General features: G+C 44.4%; 1 protein-coding gene across 1 annotated transcript in view; it reads right to left on the bottom strand.

Annotated features, from left to right (window-relative positions):
* The window catches only part of RRAGD (Ras related GTP binding D), a 36,330-nt gene extending 12,159 nt beyond the window's left edge, over positions 1 to 24,171 (bottom strand). The window contains exons 1-5 of the mRNA XM_065888728.1: positions 23,657 to 24,171; positions 9,397 to 9,692; positions 3,763 to 3,962; positions 2,831 to 2,945; positions 1,897 to 2,039 (exon numbers count right to left, since the gene is read on the bottom strand). Of these exons, the coding sequence (XP_065744800.1) occupies positions 1,897 to 2,039; positions 2,831 to 2,945; positions 3,763 to 3,962; positions 9,397 to 9,692; positions 23,657 to 23,792 (890 nt within the window). The 5' untranslated portion in view covers positions 23,793 to 24,171. The remainder of the gene's footprint in view (positions 1 to 1,896; positions 2,040 to 2,830; positions 2,946 to 3,762; positions 3,963 to 9,396; positions 9,693 to 23,656) is intronic.
* Positions 24,172 to 25,885: the final 1,714 nt, after the last annotated feature.

Here is a 25,885-nt window from a genome sequence, read left to right as displayed (position 1 = left end):
AAATGCTAACTGCTATTATCATTATTAATATGGCCTTAATGATCAAAACTGAGCCCTCTGAAGCCACTGATGTAATCAGTTATGTATCCTTTCTTTATAGGCAAAGGAGCACGTCCTGTACCTTTTCCCTTATCTGAAACTGTGTATACGTTTTCCGAATCCCAGCTGAGATTCTTGAGCAGACCAGGTCACCTGCTTCTAAGGTCTCCAATTACAGGGCTGCCTGCTTCCCGGGCTGTGGCATGCATCCCCGGCCACCCCCTGCAGCCATGGGCTAGCTCATGGCTGCTCCAGCAAACAGTCTCAAGAAACCCCAGAACTCATGCCCCATTTGTGACCCATACCCAGACCGGTTCTTACTGAACCGGGCGGGCTCCCAGGAACACTGCACTCGGCAACAGAAAAGCAATCTACCAGCAAGGCCCTGCTCCCTCCTCCGCCCAACCCCTCCCTCCCCGTGTTTGTTTTAGCCGGATAAAAGTAACTCTGATTAACATCATTTATATGAACAACTTACCACTTATGTCTAATTAACATATAGCAAAATAATGATTATGCATATCATTAAACATGTGTCAGATTAATTGTGTTGTTCATTGTATTTGATTATGACAGCCATCTAGACTGTAATCAGGGTAGTTTCAGCTTCCATGACTATTTCAAGGTCATCCACTTAGAGTTTCAAAACAAGACAATACTGCAGGGCAGCGATCGTGGAAAATAAGTTCTATTTCTAAAGCCGGTGGCAGTGTTTAGGAAGAATAACAATAATTAATAATAATTATAATGGCAGCTACATTTATCCAGGGTCCACCAGGGGAAGCCTAATGATATTGCATCCTCACTACAGTCCTGTGAGGTAAGAATCACTTTCCCTGTTTCATAAGGGAAGGGACTGTGGGTGTTCATGTGTGTATAACAGTTAACAGAAAGAGTCTAAACTGAATGGAAGAGAGAAATGGTAAGACTGAGGCTCGCCCAGAAGCTGGCAGAGGAGGCTGTGTAAAGCGAGTCACAGCCAGTGAGTAAAGAGGAAGATGAAGGACAGCTCTATCTCATCGATGGGTGTGTGAGGATGTGAGATTCAATATGAATACAAGGCAGCAACAGTGCGTTGCCTTAATAAGATAGACATACAAGGTCACACCCACTCACTCTGTAAAACACCCTGAATTCAGCAAATTCACAATTATGTGGAATTATTTCTATGTCTGGTAACAGAATCAATTTTCCCCACGCCTGTTTATTTTATATTATTTTAAATGTACAAGAAGTTCTGTTTTCTAAGAATATAAGATAATAATAATAAGCAGGTAATGTTGTTTGCTTACTTTAATAATTCTCTGCTATCCACCATAGAAGACAATCAAAACTATATTGGAAAAACAAACAACTCAGCAGTTATTTCATGTAAAGAAGAAAATAACAGAACTGTGGTAAACATGAGATATTTATGTAGAATCCAAGGATCCTAGTGGTCTCCCTCAAGTAAATACATTATGATATGACAACAGATTTTTCAGTAGAGGAAGAACGTATCAGACTTGAGCTCAAATACAATACTAATTCTGTCCCTTATTGACAGTGTGAGCAGGGGTTAGAAACTTAACCACTCTGGACCTCAGTGCCCCCATCTATAAGATGGTGATAGTAATTCCTGCCTCGAGGAATAGTGGAGAATTCAATGATAATAATGTGGGCAATGAAATTATTAGCATAATGCTAGGCATTTACTCAATAATGTTTTGTTATTATTATTACATACGAAATGGTGTATTTATAGATCTCAGTCATTTCAAACAAAAGTACTAAGATCAAATAAGTAAATGCAAAATTCTCAAAGGTTATGAAAGAAAAGTATGGCTCAATTGTAGCCTTTCAGAATGTTCTACTTACCCATAAATACAAGAAATGTCGATAACCACATCGATCATGTCACAGCAGAGCTCATAGGTTTGCATATCCACGGGGGTACTATCAGTTGCAATGTAAATCTTACTGACCACATCAAACAGAAACGCCTTTTCAATTCCAGAATTCTGAAACAGAAAAGGAGATGCGGCCTTAAAGGGACAGCTGATTGCAGAGCATGTCATGGTTACATAAAATGATACGCCATCCTCAGTCTCAAATATGAACCAGCAAAAATTTAGGTTGTTCCATTTTATTACAATTTAAACCTCATTGTCATAAACTTCTTTATAATGGATTTGCACAAGAAATGAAAACTGGAATTATCACGAATTATTTACTTTAGGTAAACAAATTAAGTAGTGTTTCCTGACTCTTAGAAATGTACGTGCAGTTAGGAAAAAGGCCAAGTAAAAAAAAAGCATTTTAAAAACTTTAAATTTAAAAATAGATTTAAAAAATCTAGACAAACAAACTCAAAATTGTGCAGTGAGAATCAATGTGAATACAACCAAAGGTCTGCCTTAATTCTATTCTGTGAAGTTTGACTTGACGTGGTGGTTTTTAGGACTCAGCCAGACAGCACATCATTCACAGTGTTAAACATATTTTTAAAAATTCAACAGTATATATCTTATAGCCAAAACCAACTTTTATGCTCCCAAACTCTGGTAGGATTCCATTAACATTGAATTGCCTACAACTTGAATAAACATTCCGATTATACAAGTGAAGTACAGGAATCGTTTTGGCAGTTAAATTTTAAAGGCCCTAAAACAGTACATAGGCACAATCTTCAAAAATATTTCGGTGAACTTGAAGTGCTGTAAGAGCAAGTAGAAATAAGATCATTTTCACTCTTGCAATGTTATTCTTAAATTCCGCAAATGACTCTAACAGGGCAGTATTATTTACTTACTGAGATAAAGATGTTTAGCAAATTCTCCAGGGTGGGGAGTTGTGGAATCAGCTTCTGAACCACTTTGCTAAAAGCTTCAAATATTGAATGATCATATATGCTTGTCAGATAAAAGCTGAAAGATGAAACAATATTTCATCACTTTTTACCTTTGACTGAGGAATAGACTGTTCAGGCTATGTCGTAACACCAGAATCATGCCTTCTGTATTTACTACACACACATTCTAGCCCCTTTCAGAATTCAAAACAACCTCAGTAAAAAAATGAACATGTCTTAACAAGACATTCCTGCCCAACTCCCCAAAGCAAGAACTGTGCCCATTCTGATCTGCTGACTGGCTGGACTATAGGAGGCTTAAAAATGCAGCCGTATATGCCTATATCAGCATCCTTACATTCTGCAAGAGAATCCACACCAGATCATCTTTATACACACCTCTCATGTTAATAACAGTTATGTTATTGATACTGAAGCATCTAATCTTTCCATTTTTCCAATTTGCAAAATGAATGATGCATATACATACTACCCCACAAAAATTAGAGAAATGGCTTTCCTCTGTGAATATTTCTATTTGAATTATTTTCAGAGTACTCCTTTACTTATGATTATAGATACTATCTGTAACAGTAAACTTCAGCATCGATTAACTTCCTGGATGCAGTTCATGGGTTTTCTCCTATGTGTTTTTCATAGGGGGGAAAGAACCTTAGCTTTGACCTTTGGTCCAAAAAATTGTTCTAAAACCCCACCGCTTTTCCCAAAGATTAGAGTTGGCACATGCAAAGCTTGCTTTTCCCAAATACTACCCCAATGTCTACAGCACAAAACAGGGTACACAGGGCTCTGTGACTCTAAATGACAGTCCGGGCCAAGCCACTCCTGATGGCTCTGGACCCCAATGATCCCTGATGCGTTTCTGTTCTCACCTGAGGTGAATTTTTTCTAATCCAGCATCTGCAAGGTCATCATTTGCCCTCTGGTGAATATCTCTCTGGGTTTCAATTTTGTGGTCATCTGACAGACCATCCACTTTGTGAATAAACACCTCGAAGTTGATGTCGGTGTTCACTTTGTAGGCCCTGGTCACCGTGAGGTGGAGCCTGGCCAGGGCCTCCATGTAATCGTCCTGGGAACAAAGCACACTCCTGTCAGGGAGGCTGCTTTGCTTCCCTTCCACATACAGTCTTCCCTCCCAGCTTTACTGAGGTATGACTGACAAAGATTGCGTGTATTAAGGTGACGACTTAATGTTTTGGTACCACTGTGTACCCATCTGTACCCATTGTGAAAGGATCCCCCCAGTCAAGCTAATGAACCAATCCATCACCTTACAGGTACCATTTTTTTCTCTTCCACGTACACTGTTAATCTTACTATCCCCTCCCAAAATATTTTGCAAATGCCCAAATAAAAGCTGTTTCATAGAATTCAAGACTGAAAACTTAAGTTTTGTTAACAAAGAAATGAAAAAGAAAGGCCAGAAAAATACAGTTATGATTTAGCTTGATGACAGTCACAAAGGTCAGAGTTGCAGTTTTATGTATTGAAAATGACCACACACCATCCAGGACCTTCCCTGGAATACTGTCCCTCCAGGATTCTGAGTCTCTTGGTGAAATGTAATGAACAAGCAGGGATGAAAACATGATAGGGATCACTGGGAAGATGGGGAAGGAGCCAGGAGGAAAAAATTTAAGAACCACTGATCTAGAGCAGAGGTCAGCAAACCATAGCCCTGGGGCCAAACTGGGCCCACCTATTGTTTGTAAGTAAAGTTTTATTGGACCACAGTCACACTCATTTGTTTACACACTGTCTATGGCTGCTTTGAGGGTACAGTGGCAGAGCTGAATGGTTTTCCTCTGTGGAAACTCCTCAGAGACAGCACAGCCTGCAAGGCCTAAAATTACCATCTGGCCCTTTTCAGAAAAAGTCTGCTGACCCCTGGTCTAGAGTTATTGCCCCAAATAACACAACACTATTTTTTTCTCCTTCCTACAGATAATACCTATGTAATAATGTAATGAATGCCTGTGTATGCATCTCTCTGTTTAAGAAATCAAACATTAGACACTGAAGCCTTGTATGTTTCTCTCCATCCTCCCAGCCCATCCCATCACTCTCCCCACACCCTCCAGAGGTAACCACTATCCTGACTTCTGCCTGTATCACCACTTACGTCTTTATACATGACTGCATACATACGTATCGCTGAACAACATACAGAATTCATTTACATTGTTTAAAACTTTACAGAAATATCAACTTGCATGTGGATTACAGTTTGCCTTCTCCACTCACATTATGTCAGTGAGAGTCACCTTTGTTGAAGCACACACTCTAGTGCATGATTCCTGTTAACAGCTCTATAAAATTCCATCGTATGGATGGTCTAAAATTTATCACTCACTTGCCAGCTGATGAACATTCAGAATGTTTCCAGTTATGTGCTAGTTCAGATGATGATGATAATATGTACGACCTCGCACATGTGATCATGCACACATCTCTGTGCCTGTTTGCAAGTTTCTTAGGGCTTACCCTGAAAGGGGGCTTGTTGGGTCCTAGGAATGAGCACCTTGAACTTGACTAGATAATGTGTAAGAGCCCCTGATGCTCCAGACTCTCAACAACACCCAGTGTTGTCAGGTCTCTTCATTATTGCCAACTTGAAGGGTGTGAATAGGTCTTGTTTTTCCAGCAAAAAAAAGGAAAGGGGGGAACTGCCTGGCGGTCCAGTGGTTAGGACCCTGGGGGCGCTTTCACTGCCATGGGCCCGGGTTCAATCCCTGGGGGGAACTAAGATCCTGAAGAAAGGGATCTTCAGGACAGAATTTAAAGGACTTTTCACCGCCCCCTGCCAATTCTGACTCCAAACCTGGACAAATACAGAAAAGCCAATAAAACAGGGATGTTTTTAGGCATTCTTGTATTCCCCAAATTAAATTAATAAAAATGTATCCCTAGTTTTTAGATAAATCAAAATATTAAAGATACTAATAGGAAACTACGAAGAGAGACGAAGATCAAGCAGAGTCCTCATCCTTTGTACTCTTGAAGAGTTGTTTAAAATGAAAAACAAATATTGGACACTGGGATAGCAGATTAAGCATCTTGGAAAAATTCTAGATTAATAATTTGCAGCACTTTTTAAATACCTTACAATATCTCAAATAAAAACTAAAGTCCACATACTGTACAATTCCACATACAGAAATTCTAGAAAAGGCAAACTAGTCTATAGAGAAAGGAAGCACATCTCATCAGCAGGTGCCTGGGGCTGGGGTCTTGGGGGCCGTCTGAGAAAGGACACAAAGAAGATTTCAGGATGGGGGAAACATTCTGTATCTTGATCGTGAGGTGGTTAGAGGTGTATTTGTCAAACTTGTTGAACTGTGTATTTAAAATGAATGCAATTTATTGCATGTAAATTACACTTCAAAAAATGTTATTCCTTATGTCTTTAACTGAAGAGAGGAGTTCAGGGCACATGTCTGTGAGAACACTAGCCAAAGTCAAGAGTGTTATCACAGTCTCAAAAGATTAGAAATCACTCCTCTAACCTCCCTGCCAAGCATATAAAATGGTCTGATTACCAACAAACTGATGAAGTGGTACAGATCTATAAGGGCTAAAAATTACATGAAAAGAAACAAAAGACTTGATTTATTAGAGCAGAGGGATTGTGAATGATTTTTTTTCTACTGTGTTTGTTATTATCTTCTACAACAAATTTAAACAAGGAAAAATACGCTGCCTGGTTTCTATTCCAAAATTAGATCTAGGAATTAGAGGCAGGTCACAATCACCAACGTGGGTCAAGCCGACACTCTAGTTTGGATCCCAGGCATATGTGAAATGGCTCCCGGGGGCCGAGGGTGGCCCTGGAGATGAGGTCCTTTCTGTGGGCCGTGCCAGGGGGCTGGCAGTGTCACACGGGGAGCTCACGGGAAATTACTCTTGATGCTTTCATTCTCTTTTATTTTACAACATTCTGTGAGGACACACTTTCTCCTTGGTGATATATTTATCTGGCAATCCTGTGATTGTGAGGAATTCGCAAGCAAAAAATAAAAAAATACGAGGTGTCAGACGAACATAGCACTGCTTAGAAATGAAGGCAGTGACATTCAAGAGTTGCCGAGACACTTCCCTCAGTTTGGTTTTGTTTAGTGCTTGCAGTCGCAACAAGTAAAGATTCCCCCAAATGTGATTGTTATCAGCTGCTTCCAGTAGAAAAGCCTATTAGGCAAATTCTGGAAACTGCTTATTTAACGATTCCTTATTTTTAGTAAATGACAACTCTCAACAATGTTTTTTTCTACCTTTTAAAAAGTGTCATTTAAAAAGATATATTTCTCATTCTTATACCTTTGTCCGCCCTACTGCCAAAACAAAACCCAACAAACCGAGAAACAAACTAAAACAAAGAACACATTTACCAATCACAATCGAAGGTCCACTTTTCAAGCTCAGGTAAAATTAAAACCAAATTACAGTTCCAATTTAAAAATAGGCTAAATAAATAAATAAAAAATAAAAAAATAAAAATAGGCAAGCGGGAGGGGGAGGGATAAATTAGGAGTTTGGGATTAACATATACACACTTCTATGTATAAAATAGATGACCAACGAGGACCTACTGTATAGCACAAGGAGCTACACTCAATATTTGGTAATAACCTATAAGGGAAAGGAATCCGAAAAAGAATATAAATATATATATATATATAAATATATATATATAACTGAATCACTGTGCTGTACACCTGAAACTAACACGATATTGTAAATCAACTATACTTCAATAAAACAAACCAACCATAAAAAGGGGATCACTTTGAAGCAATAAAATTACCCCAAACAATGAAAAATAAACAGGCAAGTATGCCTATTTTAGCCATATTACAAACACCTGAGACGGAGGTGCACTGGAAATTCAAATTCCATAAATGTAAATTGCTATGTACGCACAATATTGTATTGAAGGAAGTACTTCCTAAGCCATTGTCTTTAAGTGATGAGTCAGGGTTGGAATCTACTTACCCACGGGTAGGGCTACTACAGCTCCACAAGTTCACCATGCAGTCGCTTGGAACTAAAAGGCTGAGTTGAAAATTTCATTTTTATATTAAACAGCCACCTCATTCCGTGAATGAATTTATGATACTCTCAGGCATGAGTAGTCTTGTCCGAGAATGGTTTTCTAAGAGTGGGCTCAGAACCATTATTACTAAGGGTCTTCACAGCCCTTCTTCCCTAACACCACTGGGCTCCTGAAGGGCTGGGAGTGCTTGGCCCTACCTGTCTTTGATTGTAGGTCCACAGTTGCAGGGAAACGTTGAGACCTGAGCTTAGCGTTGGCTTAGAGCATTTCTGCAGGACTTGTTGCCTTTTATTCCCCCACAGCTACAAAAGAGAGCCCTCAGGAGGGCCTTCGGGCTGGGCCACCCATTGGGGACACTTTCTAAGAGTCCCTGCACATGGAGAGTTTGAAGAACGTCAATGTCAATGTTACCTGTGCTCTTTGCTAAGACTGACCTGCCGGAGATGCATCTGTGGTCCTGCTGCTTCCCTTCCCCTCCTCCCCTTAAACCACCAGCTCATACTTCACAGGAGAAAGGCCCAGGGTCTTAAAAACCCAGGGTGCGGAAGAGACCATTCAGAAGGCTGGTCTGAATACCAATAAAGTGAGCAATGCCTGGGTGATAAGGTTCTTCACCAGTCAAGGGGCTCCCAATTCTTTGCTTTCAGCAAAGTTAAAAGAGGACACAATCAGGATGTCTACTGATAAACTATGAAAAAATAATTTTTTTGTGATAGAAAATTGGGTAATTTAGGGGATATAACTCAGAAGGAGTTAAACAATTGAGTGAATGCTAGAACAAAACTCACCCCATACCCACCTTATGTGAACAAGGTTTCTCAGTACTTACAGCTATACAAACAAAAAAAGAATTGATGCCAAATCCTGTCTTAGTCAAGCATAGATACATGAAATAAGTGGAAAAATATATATATGTATCTCAAATTTTACATTTTATATTTAGTTACCTATAAAATACATACTAGTCATGCTGCTGTAATTGTGTACTAGTAGTAATTACAATAATGATTCAGAAGAAAAATGTTCACACTTAGAACTTTATCTTCAAAGGAAATAGTAAACATTTTGAAATGTAGATATATATGTATTTTTGTTATAGAGAACTTGTGATCTTTTATAGATGTCTGCCAAGAGTACCAGAGGGGGACGACACATCGTTGGTGTCACTGGCCTGCACGGTGGTCGCCCCTGCCCCCCGTCTGTGAGGTTTCCTCTAGGGTTTGCTGAGAGCACACAGTTCCCAAACATCGCATGTTGGTCAGGGCTGCATGAAGGGAGCCTTTTGCCCTTTGCAAAGCCTGAGAGCCCCAACTGAGAAATGCCAGTCAGGTAAAAAGTCCTATTCCTGACTCTAAAAACCAAACCAAAATGATTGCAAAGGAACTTGTTTGCAAGAAGGGGCTGCCTGGGGCAGGGGGCTACAGTCCCACCATACCCCGAGACTGAGCCTTACCTGGGAGTCTATGACAAATATCAGTGCTCCTGTCCCCCGGAAGATCATCTCATAGTCAAAGGTAGGGTCAAAAAAGTCAATCTGCCCTGGGAAGTCCCAAATCTGAAAATTAACAAAGGAGCTGTTGGAAACGTCTTCCCGGCAGATCTTGTTCGTACTTTCCAAGAACAGGGTTTCGTTGGGAGACATTTTATGAAAGACAACTTTCTGGATGGATGACTTGCCACTCCTTCTCAGGCCCATGAGCAGGATCCTCGGCTTCACCTCCGTGCTGAAGGGGTCGCTAAAGTCCAGAACTGGAGAAACCACAAAACAAGAATGAGGGTGAGATGCTGTCACAGCGGTTAACGAGATGAGTTTCACTTCCGCCTCAGATGAGATTTATGATCCACAGACAATGCTACGTTTCCAGATACAGAGAGCACTAACTCCATCACCCTGCTCATGGAGGGGCCAGCTTTTAGAAAGTGCAAAACCCTGAAAAATGCTGTATCACCACCTCTCACACAATTTCAGAGGGCCAGAAAACCTGGGATATTCCCCATCACGAGCAGGACTCTGGAGTGTGAAGCGCAGAGGTTTCCTGGAGCAGACTATGGGGGGAGAGAATCCAGCCTTAGCATTCCAGAGCAAGGTCCTTCTTTGCCCAGATCATCAGTCTCTGCACTAAAGAGATGCTTGTTTGAGTTACGCCTCAAAGAAACAATTTTGGACTTCATCAAAATTTAAAACTTTTATGCTTCAAAGGATACTTATCAAAAAAGCGAAGACAACCCAAAGAATGGGAGAAAACATTTGCAAATAATATATGTGATAACGGTCTAGTATCCAGAATATATAAAGAACTCTTACAATTCAACAATAAAAAGATAAGCCAATAAAAAATGTGTAAAGGATTTAAATAGACATTTCTCCAAAGATACACAAATGGCCAATAACCACATGAAAAGATGCTCGGCATCATTAGTCCAGAAGGAAATGCATATGAAAACCACAATGAGATGCCACTTCATACCCACTAGGATGGCTAAAATAAAAAAGACAGACAATAACAAGTGTCAGTGAGGATGCAGAGAAATGGGAACCCTCTTAAACTGTTGGTGATAATGTAAAATGGTGTGCTTTGAAAACAGTTTGGCAGGTCCTCAAAAGGTTAAACATTTGAGTCACCACATGACCCAGCAATTCTATTCCTAGGAATAAAGAAATAACATATGTCCAAGCAAAAACTTGTACATGAATGTTCACAGCAGCACAATTCATAATAGCCAAAAAGTAGATACAGTCCAATGGCCATCAACTGATAAATGGATTAACAAAATGTTGTATATTCATATAATGGAATATTATTCAGCCATTGAAAAGGAATGAAGTACTGATTCATGCCACAACATGGATGAACATCAAAAATGTTATGCTAAATGAAAGCAGACAGACACAAAAGGTCACATATTGTTTGATTCCATTTACATGAAATGTTCACAATAGACAAGTTCATAAAGACAGAAAGTACTTAGTGGCTGCCAGGGGCTAGAGGGAGGGGGAAATTGGAAGTGACTCTTAATGGGTATGTGTTTTCTTTGGAGTGATAAAAGTGTTCTGGAATTAAGGCTTCATGACTGACCCAAAAATATAAGTAAAGAAAAATAAAAGACCCAGTATGAAACTTGGAAAAAGATCAAGAAAAGAAACCAACATTTTAAGAAAAAAGGCAGAATATAGGAAAATAAATATACGTATATTATTTTTCTACATTTCTTTTTTGTTTCCTTCTGAGCTACACCTCGTTATGTCTTTCTCAGACCCTGGTCCTGATCTAAGCATAATCCAAAACAGACTGGAAAGTAATCCTTTATTTCCCTATTGCAACTAAGAATTTTTCCTGAAGTTCTACAATTATCTGAAACACAGGTTACTACCTGATAGAATCTTAGGAAATTTCATTTACTATATATAATAATTTGATGTTTCACTTTGCAATAGGTGCAGGGAAATACATAAATTTCACATAAAATAGTAAATGAATAAAGAAAAAGTAAGTAGCTGTAGATGTACACAGACACTATTCCACTATAAGCAGTATTTTACTCCCATCCTACCCACACACACTTTTCCCATTCAACTTAACCCAATTCAACAAATTGCAGATGATATGCCCTAGACAGAGTGATGTGGAATTAAACCACCCAAAAGATCACCAGCTTTCTTCTTCTTCATCAGGGATTATATGCTATACTTGTAGTACTGTCATTATAAGTCAATCTTAGCAAAAGCAGGACATGAACTGAAAAAGAAAACAGGACTTCCAGTTGCAAAAATATCAGACTAAGAACATGTCACGGTCTCCCCTTCCCCTACTGAATCCCTAAGCACAACAGAAAAGGTATGAACCATAAATAAATAGATGAACAAATAAACACGGATAGCTGAGCTTGAGACCAAAGAGAGAACTCAAAATTGACAAATTACTGAGAAATCCCTAAGAAACACAAAGATCAGATGGAAGGGGGAACCTGCAGCCCTTGATTATGAAGGGTAGGGTTCTGCTGGAAAAGGTAGAACTGGAAGCTCAAACAGCAAAGGACATGAAAACAACCAACAGGGTTGTTATTTGGAGAATCCTAGTGAGAAGAGCCAAGCAGATAAACTCTGCACCTACATACACACTAGACTACACACTAGACTATCCTCCAAGTGGAAGCACTGAATGTAGGAGTGTAGGTATGAGAGGGGGGGCAGTGCCCTAGAGGCACTGATGCCCAGAAGGAACAGGAAGCACCCACAGTACCCCCTCCAAGTACTCTGACCTTCCTCACTGCAATATGTGTGGAGTTCAAGAGGTGGAAGCAGTACTATCCTCCCTCTAGACATTTCCTCAAATGCCAAATATTTGAGGAAAGACAAGACTATAGAAGAGAATACAGACTCAACAAATGGAAGAATGTATACCTGAAGAAGCAGAGTTATACAGGAGTCAGAGTAAACTTTCAGGTATAATTAAAATACTCAGAGATCAGAGAAAATATGGCATTTATGAAACAAGAATAGACAGTTTCAGAATAAGAGCAGTTATGAAAAAGGGCCTTATGGATCTTAGAAATAAAAACACAACTGTTGGGCAGGGAGGATATATGGATTGAAAAGCAGAATAAACACAGATGATAAAATAAATTTTATCAATATGAAAATAAATAAATGAATTTATTTTTTAAAAAAAGGATGCACTCCTGGAAGAAAATACACTCAAATATAGTGGAATGCAACAAGCAATAGAAGACAAATTTTACTGAAACCTATTGAATTGAAATAAGTACTGATTTTAATTTTTTTTTTTTTTTTTGCTGCATTGGGTCTTCGTTGCTGCACGCAGGCTTTCTCTAGTTGCAGCGAGCAGGGGCTACTCTTCGTTGCGGTGTGTGGACTTCTCATTGCAGTGGCTTCTCTTGTTGTGAAGCACAGGCTCTAGGCGTGTGGGCTTCAGCAGTTGTGGCACACGGGCTCAGTAGTTGTGGCTCGCGGGCTCTAGAGCACAGGCTCAGTAGTTGTGGTGCACAGGCTTAGCTGCTCCGCAGCATGCGGAATCTTCCCAGACCAGGGATTGAACCCATGTCCCCTGTATTGGCAGGTGGATTCTTAACCACTGAGCCACCCAGCAAGTTCCTGATTTTAAATTTTTGAATAAAAATCAGAAACTAAAATTCCAGACAATGTAGACATGGGAGACTGGTGAGGGAGAGGTAGGCAAAAGGTAAGTAAGAGAATGCTACGGTCCTTGTTAGAAAAGCCCAGGTATGTAACAATTTTTTAAAATATAAGTATCTCAAACTAGTAGAAAATATAAAATAGGTGTACCACATTTAATTATGTACAACTACAAAAATATTTAAGTGCATAAAAATGTCTTTATTTCTTCCCAATTTATACTGTTGGATGTGGAGGCAGATTGTAACTTCTCTTCAGCAGGGTCTGCAAGTCTCTATGTGGCATGATCATTGACACTGGTGCCCTGGAGGTTGGCTCTCCTCCTCCTGGGAGAGTGGGGCGGTGAAGGAGACCACTGTGGAAAGGGGAGGGAGTGTGTCTGTGTGTTTACATACACAGAGTGGCTGGGAAGTGAAATACACATACAGCTATAATATATACACACAGCTGGAGGCATGAACCACCAAATGTAAACAGCTGGGAAATAGTGAGTCAGATCAGCAAGAGTACCATCGACTCTGTAGAGATCCCTTCCACCCATGCAGATGTATTCTGTCATATTTAACTAGCATGTACAGAAATATACTGTGTGCCAGGGACCTCGCTAGACACAGACATCTCTACAAAGTTTACCCACGCAATGAGGAGGTACAAGTCTGCTTTACACCTGAGGAACTTGGGAGAAGGAACCTGCCCAAGGATGCAGGACACGTATGTGCTAGAGCCCTTACCCAGGGCCTTAGCCACCAATCAGCTGGCACTGTACTAAAACTGCAACAAAGACAAAAGAAGAGACCAGAAATATCAGAGTGCCTTCTGCATAAGAAGAGCAAATACTGCTAGTGAAGCTCTTGTACATTAACTTATATGTAGGTGGGTGCTGGTTCCCAATATAAACGTATTTTTTATTGTGGACTCACAGCCAAAAATGTTTGTAGGCCACTGCTGTTGAATAGGGGAGGTTTCTTACATCAGAAAAGCCTACTGGCAAAAATCTTCCTTCTAATTCTCTCTCACTCTCTCAAATATCTCTACTTCTGAAACCCCGTGGGGTTTCTCAGAGGATCTCCTTCCATGGGAGTAGTGGTAGCAAGGAGCTTCTATCAGAAAAGGAAACACCCCAGCCTCCGAACCTCCTGCAGAGGGCTGCCTCATCCCACCCCGCCATGACATTTCCCTGAGTATCACTGCGCTTGCTCAAGCTTGATAAGAACCACCTGAGAAAAATGAAAGCGTTAAAGAGGATGAAGGATGAGAGCTGCTTTGAAAGGGGCAATAAAAGGGCTAGTACTTTTTTTTTTAAAGGCAAATCAGAAAGGAACTACAGGAGAATCTGGGACTAGACATGGGACCCCAAAGAGGGCTCTTTAAAAGTGTCCGCGGGGGTTTGGAGGAAGTTGCCAGAGAGAGGTGAAATTTACAAGAGGGCAGTTTGTTCCTGTTTCATAAAGGTTCCCTGAACATCTGCCAAGTGTTCGTTCTGTTCGACACGGCTGCGCCAGAGGCTGCAGACACAAAGAAAAGCTTCATTCCTTAGCGATTAGGGGGGAAAACAGACAAGAGGAACTGACAACTACAATGCACTGCTATCTAGGTGTTATGGGTTCAGCGAGAAGGTTCCCTGGAGAAATAGCATCTGAGTCTTAAAGGAGAGGAGGCATAAAAGAGATGAATGAGGGAAAAGGTCGTGCCAGGAAGAGATGTGGCCTTCCTGGAGTTTAGGGAACATAGTTTAAAGACAAGAAAAGCCTGCACACTCTCCAGCGGCTTCCCACAGCATTTTGAATAAAATCCAAATACCTTCTTAGCCCAAAAGGCCCTAAGTGGGCTACCCTCTCATCCCATGCCTGGTTCATCCTCCCCACCACTTCCCTACCCTGCAGCCACACTGGCCTTCTGCTTCCTCACCTTAGGGCCTCAACTCGCTCCTCCCTCCGTCCAGCAAGCTTTTCCCAGGCCTCCCCTGGCTCCTCCTCCCACTCAGCCCAGGGGCAATTTTACCTCCTCTCACCTCATTGGGGTCCCGTCACTTCCTAATATCCCTGTGTCTTCTTCATAGTACTTCACTATACAAAACTATCTTTTTACTTTATATTGTTTATCTTGTTTGTTTACTTGTTTATTGTCTCTCACATATACACAGGCAAAATACATTGTAGCGGGCTTCCCTGGTGGCGCAGTGGTTGAGAGTCCCCCTGCTGATGCAGGGGACACAGATTTGTGCCCTGGACCGGGAAGACCCCACATGCCGCGGAGCGGCTGGGCCCGTGAGCCATGGGCGCTGAGCCTGCGCGACAGGAGCCTGTGCTCTGCAACGAGAGAGGCCACAACAGTGAGAGGCCCGCGAACCGCAAAAAAAAAAAAACAAAATACATTGTAGCATGTGGTGTGAACCCAATAAATATCATTGAATAAATTAATTGATAGAGAGATAACAGGCTAGCTCATGAATGAGATGCAAGTTTGGATTTTACTCTGCAAGCCATGAGGAAATCACTAAGGATTTTAAGGGGAGACTAACATGATCAGGAAGCTCACTCCAGAAACAGACTTCCTTAGAGGGGGTCAGTGTACAGACACCAGTAAGCCACTATGGAATAAAACTTTTTTTGAGCTAAAGGCACTGGAGTTCCTGAAGTCCCTTATTTGCCTGGAGCAGACCCTCGCGAAAGAACTCAGTTGTCAAAAATGTCCTCCCCAGGAGCAACTCTCATCTTCTCTACTTGGAGACAGAGAAGTCAGCCCTACACCCAAACAGACACTGTCAACAAACTATCGTTATCTTCCACCTTTTCTCCTATGGGCCCATTTATCTTTCCAGTGATCTGTTTTTCCATAAGTGCCCCTTCCCGCATTCCCTTTGAAGTCATTTTTTTCTCCCAGAAGTACCCCTCTACCCCTCCTCATCCTCTGTTAAAATGGTATATAAGCCCCAAATTCTAACTGCCTCCTTAAGTAGAATTTTTTGTGAACTCTTATGCATTAGTACTTAATTAAACCTACTTTTCCCTTGTTCATGTCATTTGTCAGTTTAATTTGCAGGACTCCAACTCAGAACCTAAGAGTTCTTCCTCCCTGACAATAATTAGGTTGTTCTAGAAACACATATGAGAAGCATGTGGAAATGGGCAGATGGAATGGATTCATAAGAAGCTCAAATCCACTCAGTAGTACTTGGTGATCCTCTGAACATAGGGGACAAAGGAGAAAGAAACCCCAAGTTCCTGACCTGGAAGATCAAGTGAATAAGGGCCTGTTCGTGAAGTTCACAAAGGTAAAAAGGCTGAACACAGATTTGAAGCTGTTGAGTCTGGGGTGCCTGTCGGCCTTGGCTCAGGTGAGGAAAAGATCTGGGGCCTCAGAAGGCAATATGAATACGAAGCGGCAATGCAGTTTGCTGAGGCAGTCCGTGCCCCATTGGTCCTTTTTTCCCCTGATCTTGTTGGCTGAGGGTGAGGGCACACTGGAGAGGTTTTGGCCTTGGCCACCAAGAAATGGCTCAAACCAACCCGCTCCAACCGCTTATCACCAGCCGTTACCATTTACTAAGCACCTGCATAGCACACAGTGTCATCTCTAATCCCCAAATTGATAACATTTATCCTGCACAGATGTGAAAACTGAGGCCTCGGTGTTTACCACGATAAACACTCAATAGATGTTCGCTGGTTGGGATGATCAAATGAAAGTGATTGAGCAGAATGTGAAGTTACATTAGCTGAAGTTTTAAAAAAGAAACTCCACACCTGACTTTGGCCCAGCCCAGCATTTAGGTATCAAGAGGATAAGCTTTATGCCCAGGTGAAGCTTATCCACTGTGGTCAGGGCACCGAACACACCTTACCTATATCTTCCACTGGATCCTGTTCGTACCCAAATTTCCCAGATAGCTCAGTTTTGTAACTAGACTGCCAGGAAGCCCAGGGAAACTCAGTCACCCAAGGAGCAGGATCATGGGGAGGGGTTACTTAACTGAGCCACTGTTGTCAGCCTTTAACACCTGCAGGCTAATGACTTAACCCAGAAATGGCAGAGCCCTGTCAAAAACGACAGAAGGAAGGGAGAGAGATGGATCCGTGACTTGGGGACAGGGCTGCCTGGGGGCCACACCTGACTGATCTGTGGGCTGGGAATGTTCACAACAAAGAAGGAAACAGAAATCAGGAAAAGGGGAATTGCAGTTCTGACAGGCTTGGCCCTGGCTTCCTGGGGAGAACAAGGTATTGTATGAAATGCATTTCATCAATTCTGATGTATCAGACAATTGAGAGCTATTATAATTTAGGAAAGCTCTCCAAGAGATGAGACGCCTTTGAACAGATCCCAAACTGGAAAATAAAACAAAGATTTAACAAAAGAATTAGGATAATGTGGTAGCAAATGGAATGGTTGAAAAAGTACTGTGTTAGTGCCAGGCTGGGGTTCAAATCCCAGCTTGGCCACTTACCAGCTGTGTAAATGCCCACACATGTCCCAGAGCCCATGAGCCTTTATTTCCTCATCTATCAGGCTGTCAGCGTGTACACACACACACACACACACACACACACACACACACACACACACCCTGCTTCTTTTTTTCTTTTTTTCCCCAGCCCAAGCCTAGGTAACGAGAAGGTCTTTTTTGGAATGTGACCACAGTGAGAGGCTCACTCAGCCTTAAGGGAAAGTTAGAATGTCTTTGCTATTAGTATTCTGTGGGGTCCACAAAGGCTTAAGGTTCTACATACTTAACGGTTTCAGGAAGAGGCCCCTGGTTTGGTTCTATTTGCATCATTATCTGTAGCCCTTTACATTTCTGATCAATGGAACTACTTACACATTCAAGAGCCAGGAGTCCAGTAAGAAATTCCAACCCAAGTGGCAATTAAATATATGAATACTAATACTGTTAATAAGAGAATATGCAAAAATCATGAAGATTCACTGTCCGTTTGATTAACGAACTACTTAGAAAGGAAAATTTAATGCAATCAGAACGTGTATTTTCAAAGGCACAAAGGTTTTTTTGTGTGTGTGTGTGGTACGCGGGCCTCTCACTGTTGTGGCCTCTCCTGTTGCGGAGCACAGGCTCCGGACGCGCAGGCTCAGCGGCCATGGCTCACGGACCCAGCCGCTCCACGGCATGTGGGATCTTCCCGGACCGGGGCACGAACCCACGTCGCCTGCATCGGCAGGCGGACTCTCAACCACTTAGCCACCAGGGAAGCCCGGCACAAAGGTTTTTGAAGATGATTTTTATTTATATGTGAAGACCTAATCTTTTTCTGTGAAATCCTCTCACATCACACTGGCAGGTAACTAAAGAACATGATTCTATATGTGAATATTTCCTTTACATAAGCATCCAATAACATTTCTGGGAATTCCCCGGCAGTCCAGTGGTTAGGACCCAGCACTCTCACTGCTGTGGCCCAGGTTCAATCCCTGGTCTGGGAACTAAGATCCCATAAGACGTGCGGCACAGCCAAAAAAAAAAAAAAAAAAAAAAAAACCACGTTTCTAATGTGTTCTGATTTGTTTCTGCAAGAAGGGAAAAGTGTTCTTGTGAGCTTTTTCTTTTTTTCCTCCAAACGATCACTCTGAGTGTGATCAAGGTTGGCTCTATGTCGCCCTCGATTTTACACACTGAGAAACAGAGCTGGAGTCTTCCCCAGAGATCCTCAAGAGGAGAAAGTTCACCAGCTCTCCGGGCGCGTTAGGCCAGGAGTGAAAAACCCATCTGTCTTGCACGTTACAGCAGAACCAGGGAAAGCCACTGTCGCAGGACAGCTTTAAAGCCCTCTTTAAAAGAGAATTGAAAAGTTGCCTTTAAAAAAAGGTAAGGAATACAAGAATAAAGGAAGTAGAGAAGTAAGAAAAATGAGCAGGACAGAAGTGATTGTGATAGGAAGTAAAATCATACCACCAACAGTGATGCGAGCTGGGGGGACTGAACAAAGCAGGTGAGCCCTCAGGCACAGCACCTTATCCAGAACTCCAGAACCTGCTGATTCTGCCTCTTTGTTCCATTAGACTACCCCAGGTCTGTTCTAATATTAAAATGGGAGATATTTCTTATAGAAGTAGAGAATCAAGATTCTATGATACCAGGAATCACTGAAACATGTTTACAAACATCTGATATAAAAATATGCTCTCTAACCATATGTATCTGAATAAGCTTTGGGCCTCAGGCGTGACCTTGGTCACATCATTTTTAACTATTCTGTGTTTCCATCTATTCCAACACATATATCTCTGTATTTTCAGGACCAGAAGGAAACCCAAGAGATTGGCTATAGCCAGGGTTGCAGTCAACCCAACTCTTTTTGGACAAGGTACAGTTACAAGGGAAGGAGCTTACATTTCCATGTACTTGACCCTCTCCTAAACCTTGCTCAGTTCTAGCCCATGTTGTGGCTGCAGGAAAGTCCCCTGGCATCTCTGAGCCACAGATTCGATATCAGAAGAACACTTCTCTCTACTTACCCTCAAGAAACAATGAGAAGGTAACTTCACTAATAATTTTTAAAATTATTTTAAGAAAAAAAAGATGACACTAATGATTAGAAGTGAATCGCCAGATTCACTGCCTTTAACAGCCACCAGGGAAGGATTGATCACCTGCTGACCCTGGATTTTCTGTGCCTCCAGGGACCACCTAACTGTCACTTCCTCAGACCCTGAGAGAGTGCACAGGCTGCTACGAAAACAAGACCGCACTTAGCTGGACTGTGGCAGAGCAGCTGTCTTAGCCAAATTTCCCTTAAAAATTGGCAGGGAGTTGGGTGGGGGGGCGCTTCCCTGGTGGCGCAGTGCTTAAGCATCTGCCTGCCAATGCAGGGGACATGGGTTTGAGCCCTGGTCCGGGAAGATCCCACATGCCGCGGAGCAACTAAGCCCGTGCACCACAACTACAGAGTCTGTTCTCTAGAGCCCACGTGCCACAACTACTGAAGCCCGCGCGCCTAGAGCCTGTGCTCCGCAACAGGAGAAGCCACCACAATGAGAAGCCCGTGCGTGCACCACAAGGAAGAGTAGTCCCCGCTCGTGGCAACTAGAGAAAGTCCGCGTGCAGCAACAAAGACCCAATGCAGCCCAAAATTAATTAATTTTAAAACTTTTTAAAAATTGGGAGGGACTTCAGGAAAAAATAATTTCACTTTCTGACTAAATAGGATTTTTTTTTTTTTTTTTTTGTCTGAAGGCCGCAGCTGATGAGCAATGAGTTTTAGAGTTTTTTTGTTTTTTTTTTTTTTTAATTTTATTTATTTATTACTGGCTGTGTTGGGTCTTCGTTTCTGTGCGAGGGCTTTCTCTAGTTGCGGCAAGTGGAGGCCACTCTTCATCGCGGTGCGCGGGCCTCTCACTATCGCGGCCTCTCTTGTTGCGGAGCACAGGCTCCAGACGCGCAGGCTCAGTAGTTGTGGCTCACGGGCCTAGTTGCTCCGCGGCATATGGGATCTTCCCAGACCAGGGCTCGAACCCGTGTCCCCTGCATTGGCAGGCAGATTCTCAACCACTGCGCCACCAAGGGAAGCCCCTAAATAGGATCTTTTAATTGGTTTCCTTGTTACTACAGTTTTTAAAGAACTGTAATTTAATAAAGACTTAAAAGTCCATGTGTCCAAAAATAATCAGTATTTTCGGTGCAATTGTTTTTAATGGTTTAATTATTGTCTCCTCTCTCTGGAGTTTTATCTGGACCATGGGGGTTGAAGATGAGATTCATCTTATCTCTGATTAACGACCCTGAAAGGGAGGGTTGAGAAGTGCCCAAATCTGTCCTTAACAGAACTAAAGTGCTCAAGAACACGCCTGGAATTCATGAATAAAATTTGGAACGTAAGCCAAAGAAGTACAGTTCAAGGCTCACTTTAGCTGCACTACATTTTCAACCTTAACACAATGTGGTAAAAGGTACAAGGCACTCGGTTTACAAATAAGATCAGAGGTTCCTTGTAAGACTATGGGAAGTAAAAAATCACACTACCCACCTTCAATCGCATTCTTTTGCACAGCAATGCTGGTCAGGCCTGCATCCCACCCACCAGGGTAGATTTCTGAACCTCATGGAAAAAGCCCCAGGTCTCCGAGAAGCTCAGGCACTAAACCAAGTCCATTAGGATGGTTTGGAATTCATTAGAGAAATGCTTTGCTCATGGTTCAAAGTGCACCATATACATCTCTTCTCAGAGGAAATAAGTCCTCCCCACCCGCTACTTTCCACGTCTTGAGTTTGAGAGTAGGTAAATGTAAAATTTACCCCAAATAACACAGGGTTATAAGGCAACACGTGCCCAGGGCCCATTAGAAATCGGGATGACCATTTGGTGGCACCTTGCTGTCTCAGGAACAGAAGGCCACAGGAACAGAAGTCACAACTCCCAGCCTCCACCCCCATCCTGACTCCCCAGGACCATATCAGCTGGCATGACAGGTGTCAGGGACAGTCCTTGCTAGAACTGCTGACTGAGGGGCCTATCTGCTACTCTAGAAAGCGAATGTTCTGGTAGAGATTCTACATTCAGGCCTAAACCCCAAAATCAAAGCCAGCAACACATGGAAAGAACAGCAGCCCAAGATAATGGAGGAAATCTTCAGAGAATAGACCGTATCCACAGCAGGCCCAGGTGGAGAAAGGCCAGGCTTCAGTAATGTTTGCTCTTCTTACCACACAAATATACTCAGGGCTTTTATAGCAAGATTTCAGTTTGATACCAAGAACTCACGAGGGAGGATTTTATTACTAAAGTAATCATAAGCATCAGTTACAGGCGGGTTTGCTCAGGGTTAGGAGCACTGGGGAGCATCCTACACCCAGATCTGGGGAAGCCCTTTGTTCAGGAAATCCCCGCCCCTCAGCCAAAGCGTTAATTTCACTTCAAGGCCCCAAATCAAAATTTTAAAGTGCCCCCTTAAAGAACTGCAGAATAAACAAACAGGTCCCGTGCTTTTCCTGGAACCCAGTCTCTGGCCCCCAGGACAATATCAAATTACAGGGTTTTTCTTCCCATATACGGTCTCTTATTTCTTTTCCTTTTTTTCAAAGAGGATCACAATTGCACCCTGTTGTGTGTCTTCGGTTTCAAATACCTTGCAAATACATCCCCATTCTGAATCTCTTCGGAGCCTCCGAAGAATCTAGGAGGGGCTAACAAACGCAATTTGAATAATAATGAAGCGACTGAACAATGTAACCACCAAAGGTAGCCCTAGAGACTCCAACAAAAGGGTTGAAAGCCTTCATCTACAAAAATGTGGCCACCTGCTCGACTGTGGGACCAGTTTTGGGGAGCGCAGAAGAGAGAGGCGCACAGATGCACACACGAGTTTAAGCAAATAGGGAATTAGTACAAATGCTCCCTGGGGACCAGACACTATGAAAAAGGGCGACTTGGAAAGCTCCTTTCTCATCTATCAGGCTCAAGGTTTAGTTAACAATCTTCCCCTTCTGATTATTGAAAGTAGCATTCACCATACGTAAAATAATGAAAACTCACCCCCCCCCCCCGAGAAAGGCTTTGTTTGTATGGAGAATTTAAAACAAGTCCAGTGAATTTTCAATAAAAGTTCTTCAAAATCAACAGTCACGAAAGTACTTTTTATCCCTCATGCAATTTCTGCCAAGTGAACATTTTAAAAGTTAGTTCCTTCTTTAGGATGCTGACAGTTCCACCTAGATGTTATGTTTACCAGCCTCATTCTACTTGACCTTTCCAAAAGACCTTACAATAAAGGACTTTTTCCTCGATTTGGAGGGAAACAAAAAAGATGAACCTTTCTGGAATCCTAAAAAGCTCTCAACTCCTTTAGTCCTTAAGAATTAAACGCAGGAAGCCCCCGCTGGCTGAACAATTGCTAAATCCTGCTTCTTGAGCAGGAAACAGAGTTTGCTTCTGAGTGGCTCCGTATTCCCCCGCCCCGCGCTCACTCCAGGGCAGGCGCTGCCATGCCCAGGTGGTGACGCTGAGCAGAGATAAGGTGTCCTAACAACCTTATTTGCCTGGATCTCTGGATACCCGCGGCCACACGGCGACTCCTTTATCACCTGGGTGCATCCCTCCGCCGACCTGGGCGGCCCCGGGACCCCTCCCGCGGCGACACGGGGCAAGACTGACACCCGCAGCTGCCGACGACCCTGCCAGTCACGCTGCCGCCGGCTGCCTTTTTTAGCCACGACATCTGACCCCGGCTCCGACAACAGCATGCAGGGAGAGATCCCAGGGCGCGCCGGGCGGTCCCCTCCCCTCCCAAACCCCCGGACCCTGCGGAGAGCTCGGGGTGAGGCGTGGGGGAGGTACTGGCCCTGGAACTGGCAGAGAGCGCGCGTTCCTCCTGCCCAGACGCTTCCTCTCCGCCCTCTCCACCGATCCCGGCCCCCGCTCCGCTGCCTGCACCCGGGCTCCCCCATTTTGCATCTCGCCGCGGCTCCTCTGGCGCCCCTCCCCACTCCCACCCCCTAACTCCGCTTGCCTGGATCCCCTCCAAGTCAGCTGCCCGCGCGCCGGGCCCGGCGGGGGTGCGGGCCGAGGACGCTCGGGGCGCGGGGCCGAGCGGGGGAGCCGGTGCTCACCTCCCTCCTCCGTCCCGCTGTCCGGCTCGGCGTCCGAGGAGTCGGGCCCGTCCCCGTAGCCCGCTAGCCCCACCAGCTCATCCTCCTCGTCGTCGTCCTCCTCCTCCGGCTGAGGCTTCCCCAGCACCTGGCTCATCGCGCCCACGGCCGGCCGTCCCCGGGGCGACGGGGGTCTCTGGTGGGGGGCGCCAAACCTCCCGGCCTGCCGCTCGCAACCTATTTCTGAATTGGGGTTTTGTCCCGAGGTTCGCGGGCTGAGGCGGGGGCCGCGCGTCCCTCGCAGCGGTCGGCGTCCTGGTCTGGGTCCCGCCGTTCGCAGCGCGCCCGGAGCCCCCCCTGCCCCGCCCGCCCGCCCGCCGGCGGAGGAGTCAGCCAGAGCGCGGCAGTTCCTCCCCAGAGGAGGGAGAGAGAGACTGCGTGACCCAAGTCACCTGACACACACTGTCATACACTCTCTCACACACACACACACACACACACACACACACACCGCACGGGCGCGCGCGCGCTTTCCCGGGAGCACCGCTCGCTGGGGCGCTGGGGCGCTGGGCCGCGGCCGCGCACACACACTCAACCGGGAGCAGGCCGGCGCGGGCCCCTCCACCCACCCAGAAGCGCACACAGACACTCGCCCGGTACCCGGGGACCCGGGACGCGGCGCAGTCACCCACCGCGGCTGCTCGCCCTGGGCCCCCAAGCACCCCTCCTGCACGTGGTCCCCGCACAGGCGGGCGAGCTGGGGTACCGCGCACCCGGAGAACCTCTCCCCGCCTTCCCACGACACACACACACCACCTAGGGCGGCCTTCTCCAGCTTTCGGTCCCGGCCGAGGGTTCCAGTCCCAAGTGGGCTGCCCCCGCCCCGGACACTGCTGCGCCCAGGCCCCCTCTCCGAGCGGCGTGCCTAGAACACCCCGTGGATGCTGAAGCGCCCAGAGAAGAAAACTCTAGAGAAATGCGCCGCACAGGCGGCGCAGTCTCCATAGCAATTGCCTTTTAGTGCGCGTTTGTGGTTCAAAGTACTTCCCACCAAGAAAACAGACGCATTCGCTAATCAGGCCTACCCAGCTGTAAATGTTCCTGAAAAAATAACATGCCTCGTGGCTGCCTAGCCTGAATAATAATTCCTCTGCGGCGTTTGGGCAAAGGTCTCAGGTGTGTAACACACCAAGGGGCTATTCATAGCCACCTCCTCCTGTCTCACTGTTGAACAGACTGTAATCCCAAATCCCACATCTCAAAATAAAACGTTTCAAGGCTCTTGGGGGGGAGAGAGGGGCGGTGGACGGGGAGACAGGACTAGCGGCAGTGTGAGGGTGAGATTAAAACCGGCATTCCTCCACAAGCTTTTCACCACAGGACATACCGTACCCGCCCTTTCTGGATACTGCAAAAAATCACGTGGATGAACTTCCTTCTGTCAAGCGCAATGAGAAATAAACCAGCTGGCCAGCAGGATAATCCAGATTCTACAGGTGCCAGCAGCTCCGCAGGTGGTATGGGGGAGGAAAGCAGCTCAGGCTGGAGGCTCTTGGGGCCCCAGGGTGCTGCCTAGGTAGGGAATTTGGATGGAGAACCTACCCTATGCCAGGGGGCTGGGCTAAGGGGTGAGGGTGCGGGCCTCCACGTAGGCTCAGAACAGTGTTCATGCCCTGGAAGAAATCCCAGCCTAGCAAATCATGACTCCGGTCCTGGATTTTGTAGTAGCTGTAGGTGTTGAAGGTGGACACGGACACCTCCTAGGAGGTGGCTGCTTCCAATCTCGGAAAGGTTTTGGGATTTCCCAGGTGGAGGCAGTACAACATGTATGGCTGTATCAGTCAAGGTCCTTCCCGGGAGAAAAATAGATGGCACATGCAAAGATTTTAATTCAAAAGGCTTTATAAAGTAAAAGGGACAATTTACTAGGGTGTGGGCAGAGTTTAGGGATCGACACAGGGATTAACAACAGTGGGAAGAGGTTATCTCCCCTAAACTAGTTGGTGTAAAGGAAGGGAAATAGAGTCCTGGACAGGGGGCTCAAAACAGGAGCTATAGCTGGTGACAGCCACTGCCAGGGCCACCTCCTGTCCAAGAGACAGCAGTGGGAAGGAACACACTGACCTCTCTTGCCTCCCACCCTCCATTCTTCTCTTTTTGGCCGTGCTTCCTGGCTTCCAGGATCTTAGTTCCCCCACCAGGGATTGAACCCAGGCCCCCTGCAGTGGAAGCACAGAGTCCTAACCACTA

This window comes from Phocoena phocoena, chromosome 12 (genome assembly GCF_963924675.1).
Source record: "Phocoena phocoena chromosome 12, mPhoPho1.1, whole genome shotgun sequence".
Taxonomy (NCBI): domain Eukaryota; kingdom Metazoa; phylum Chordata; class Mammalia; order Artiodactyla; family Phocoenidae; genus Phocoena; species Phocoena phocoena.
Note: the sequence above shows the minus strand (reverse complement) of the source record. Positions and strands in the feature narration are given on the sequence as shown.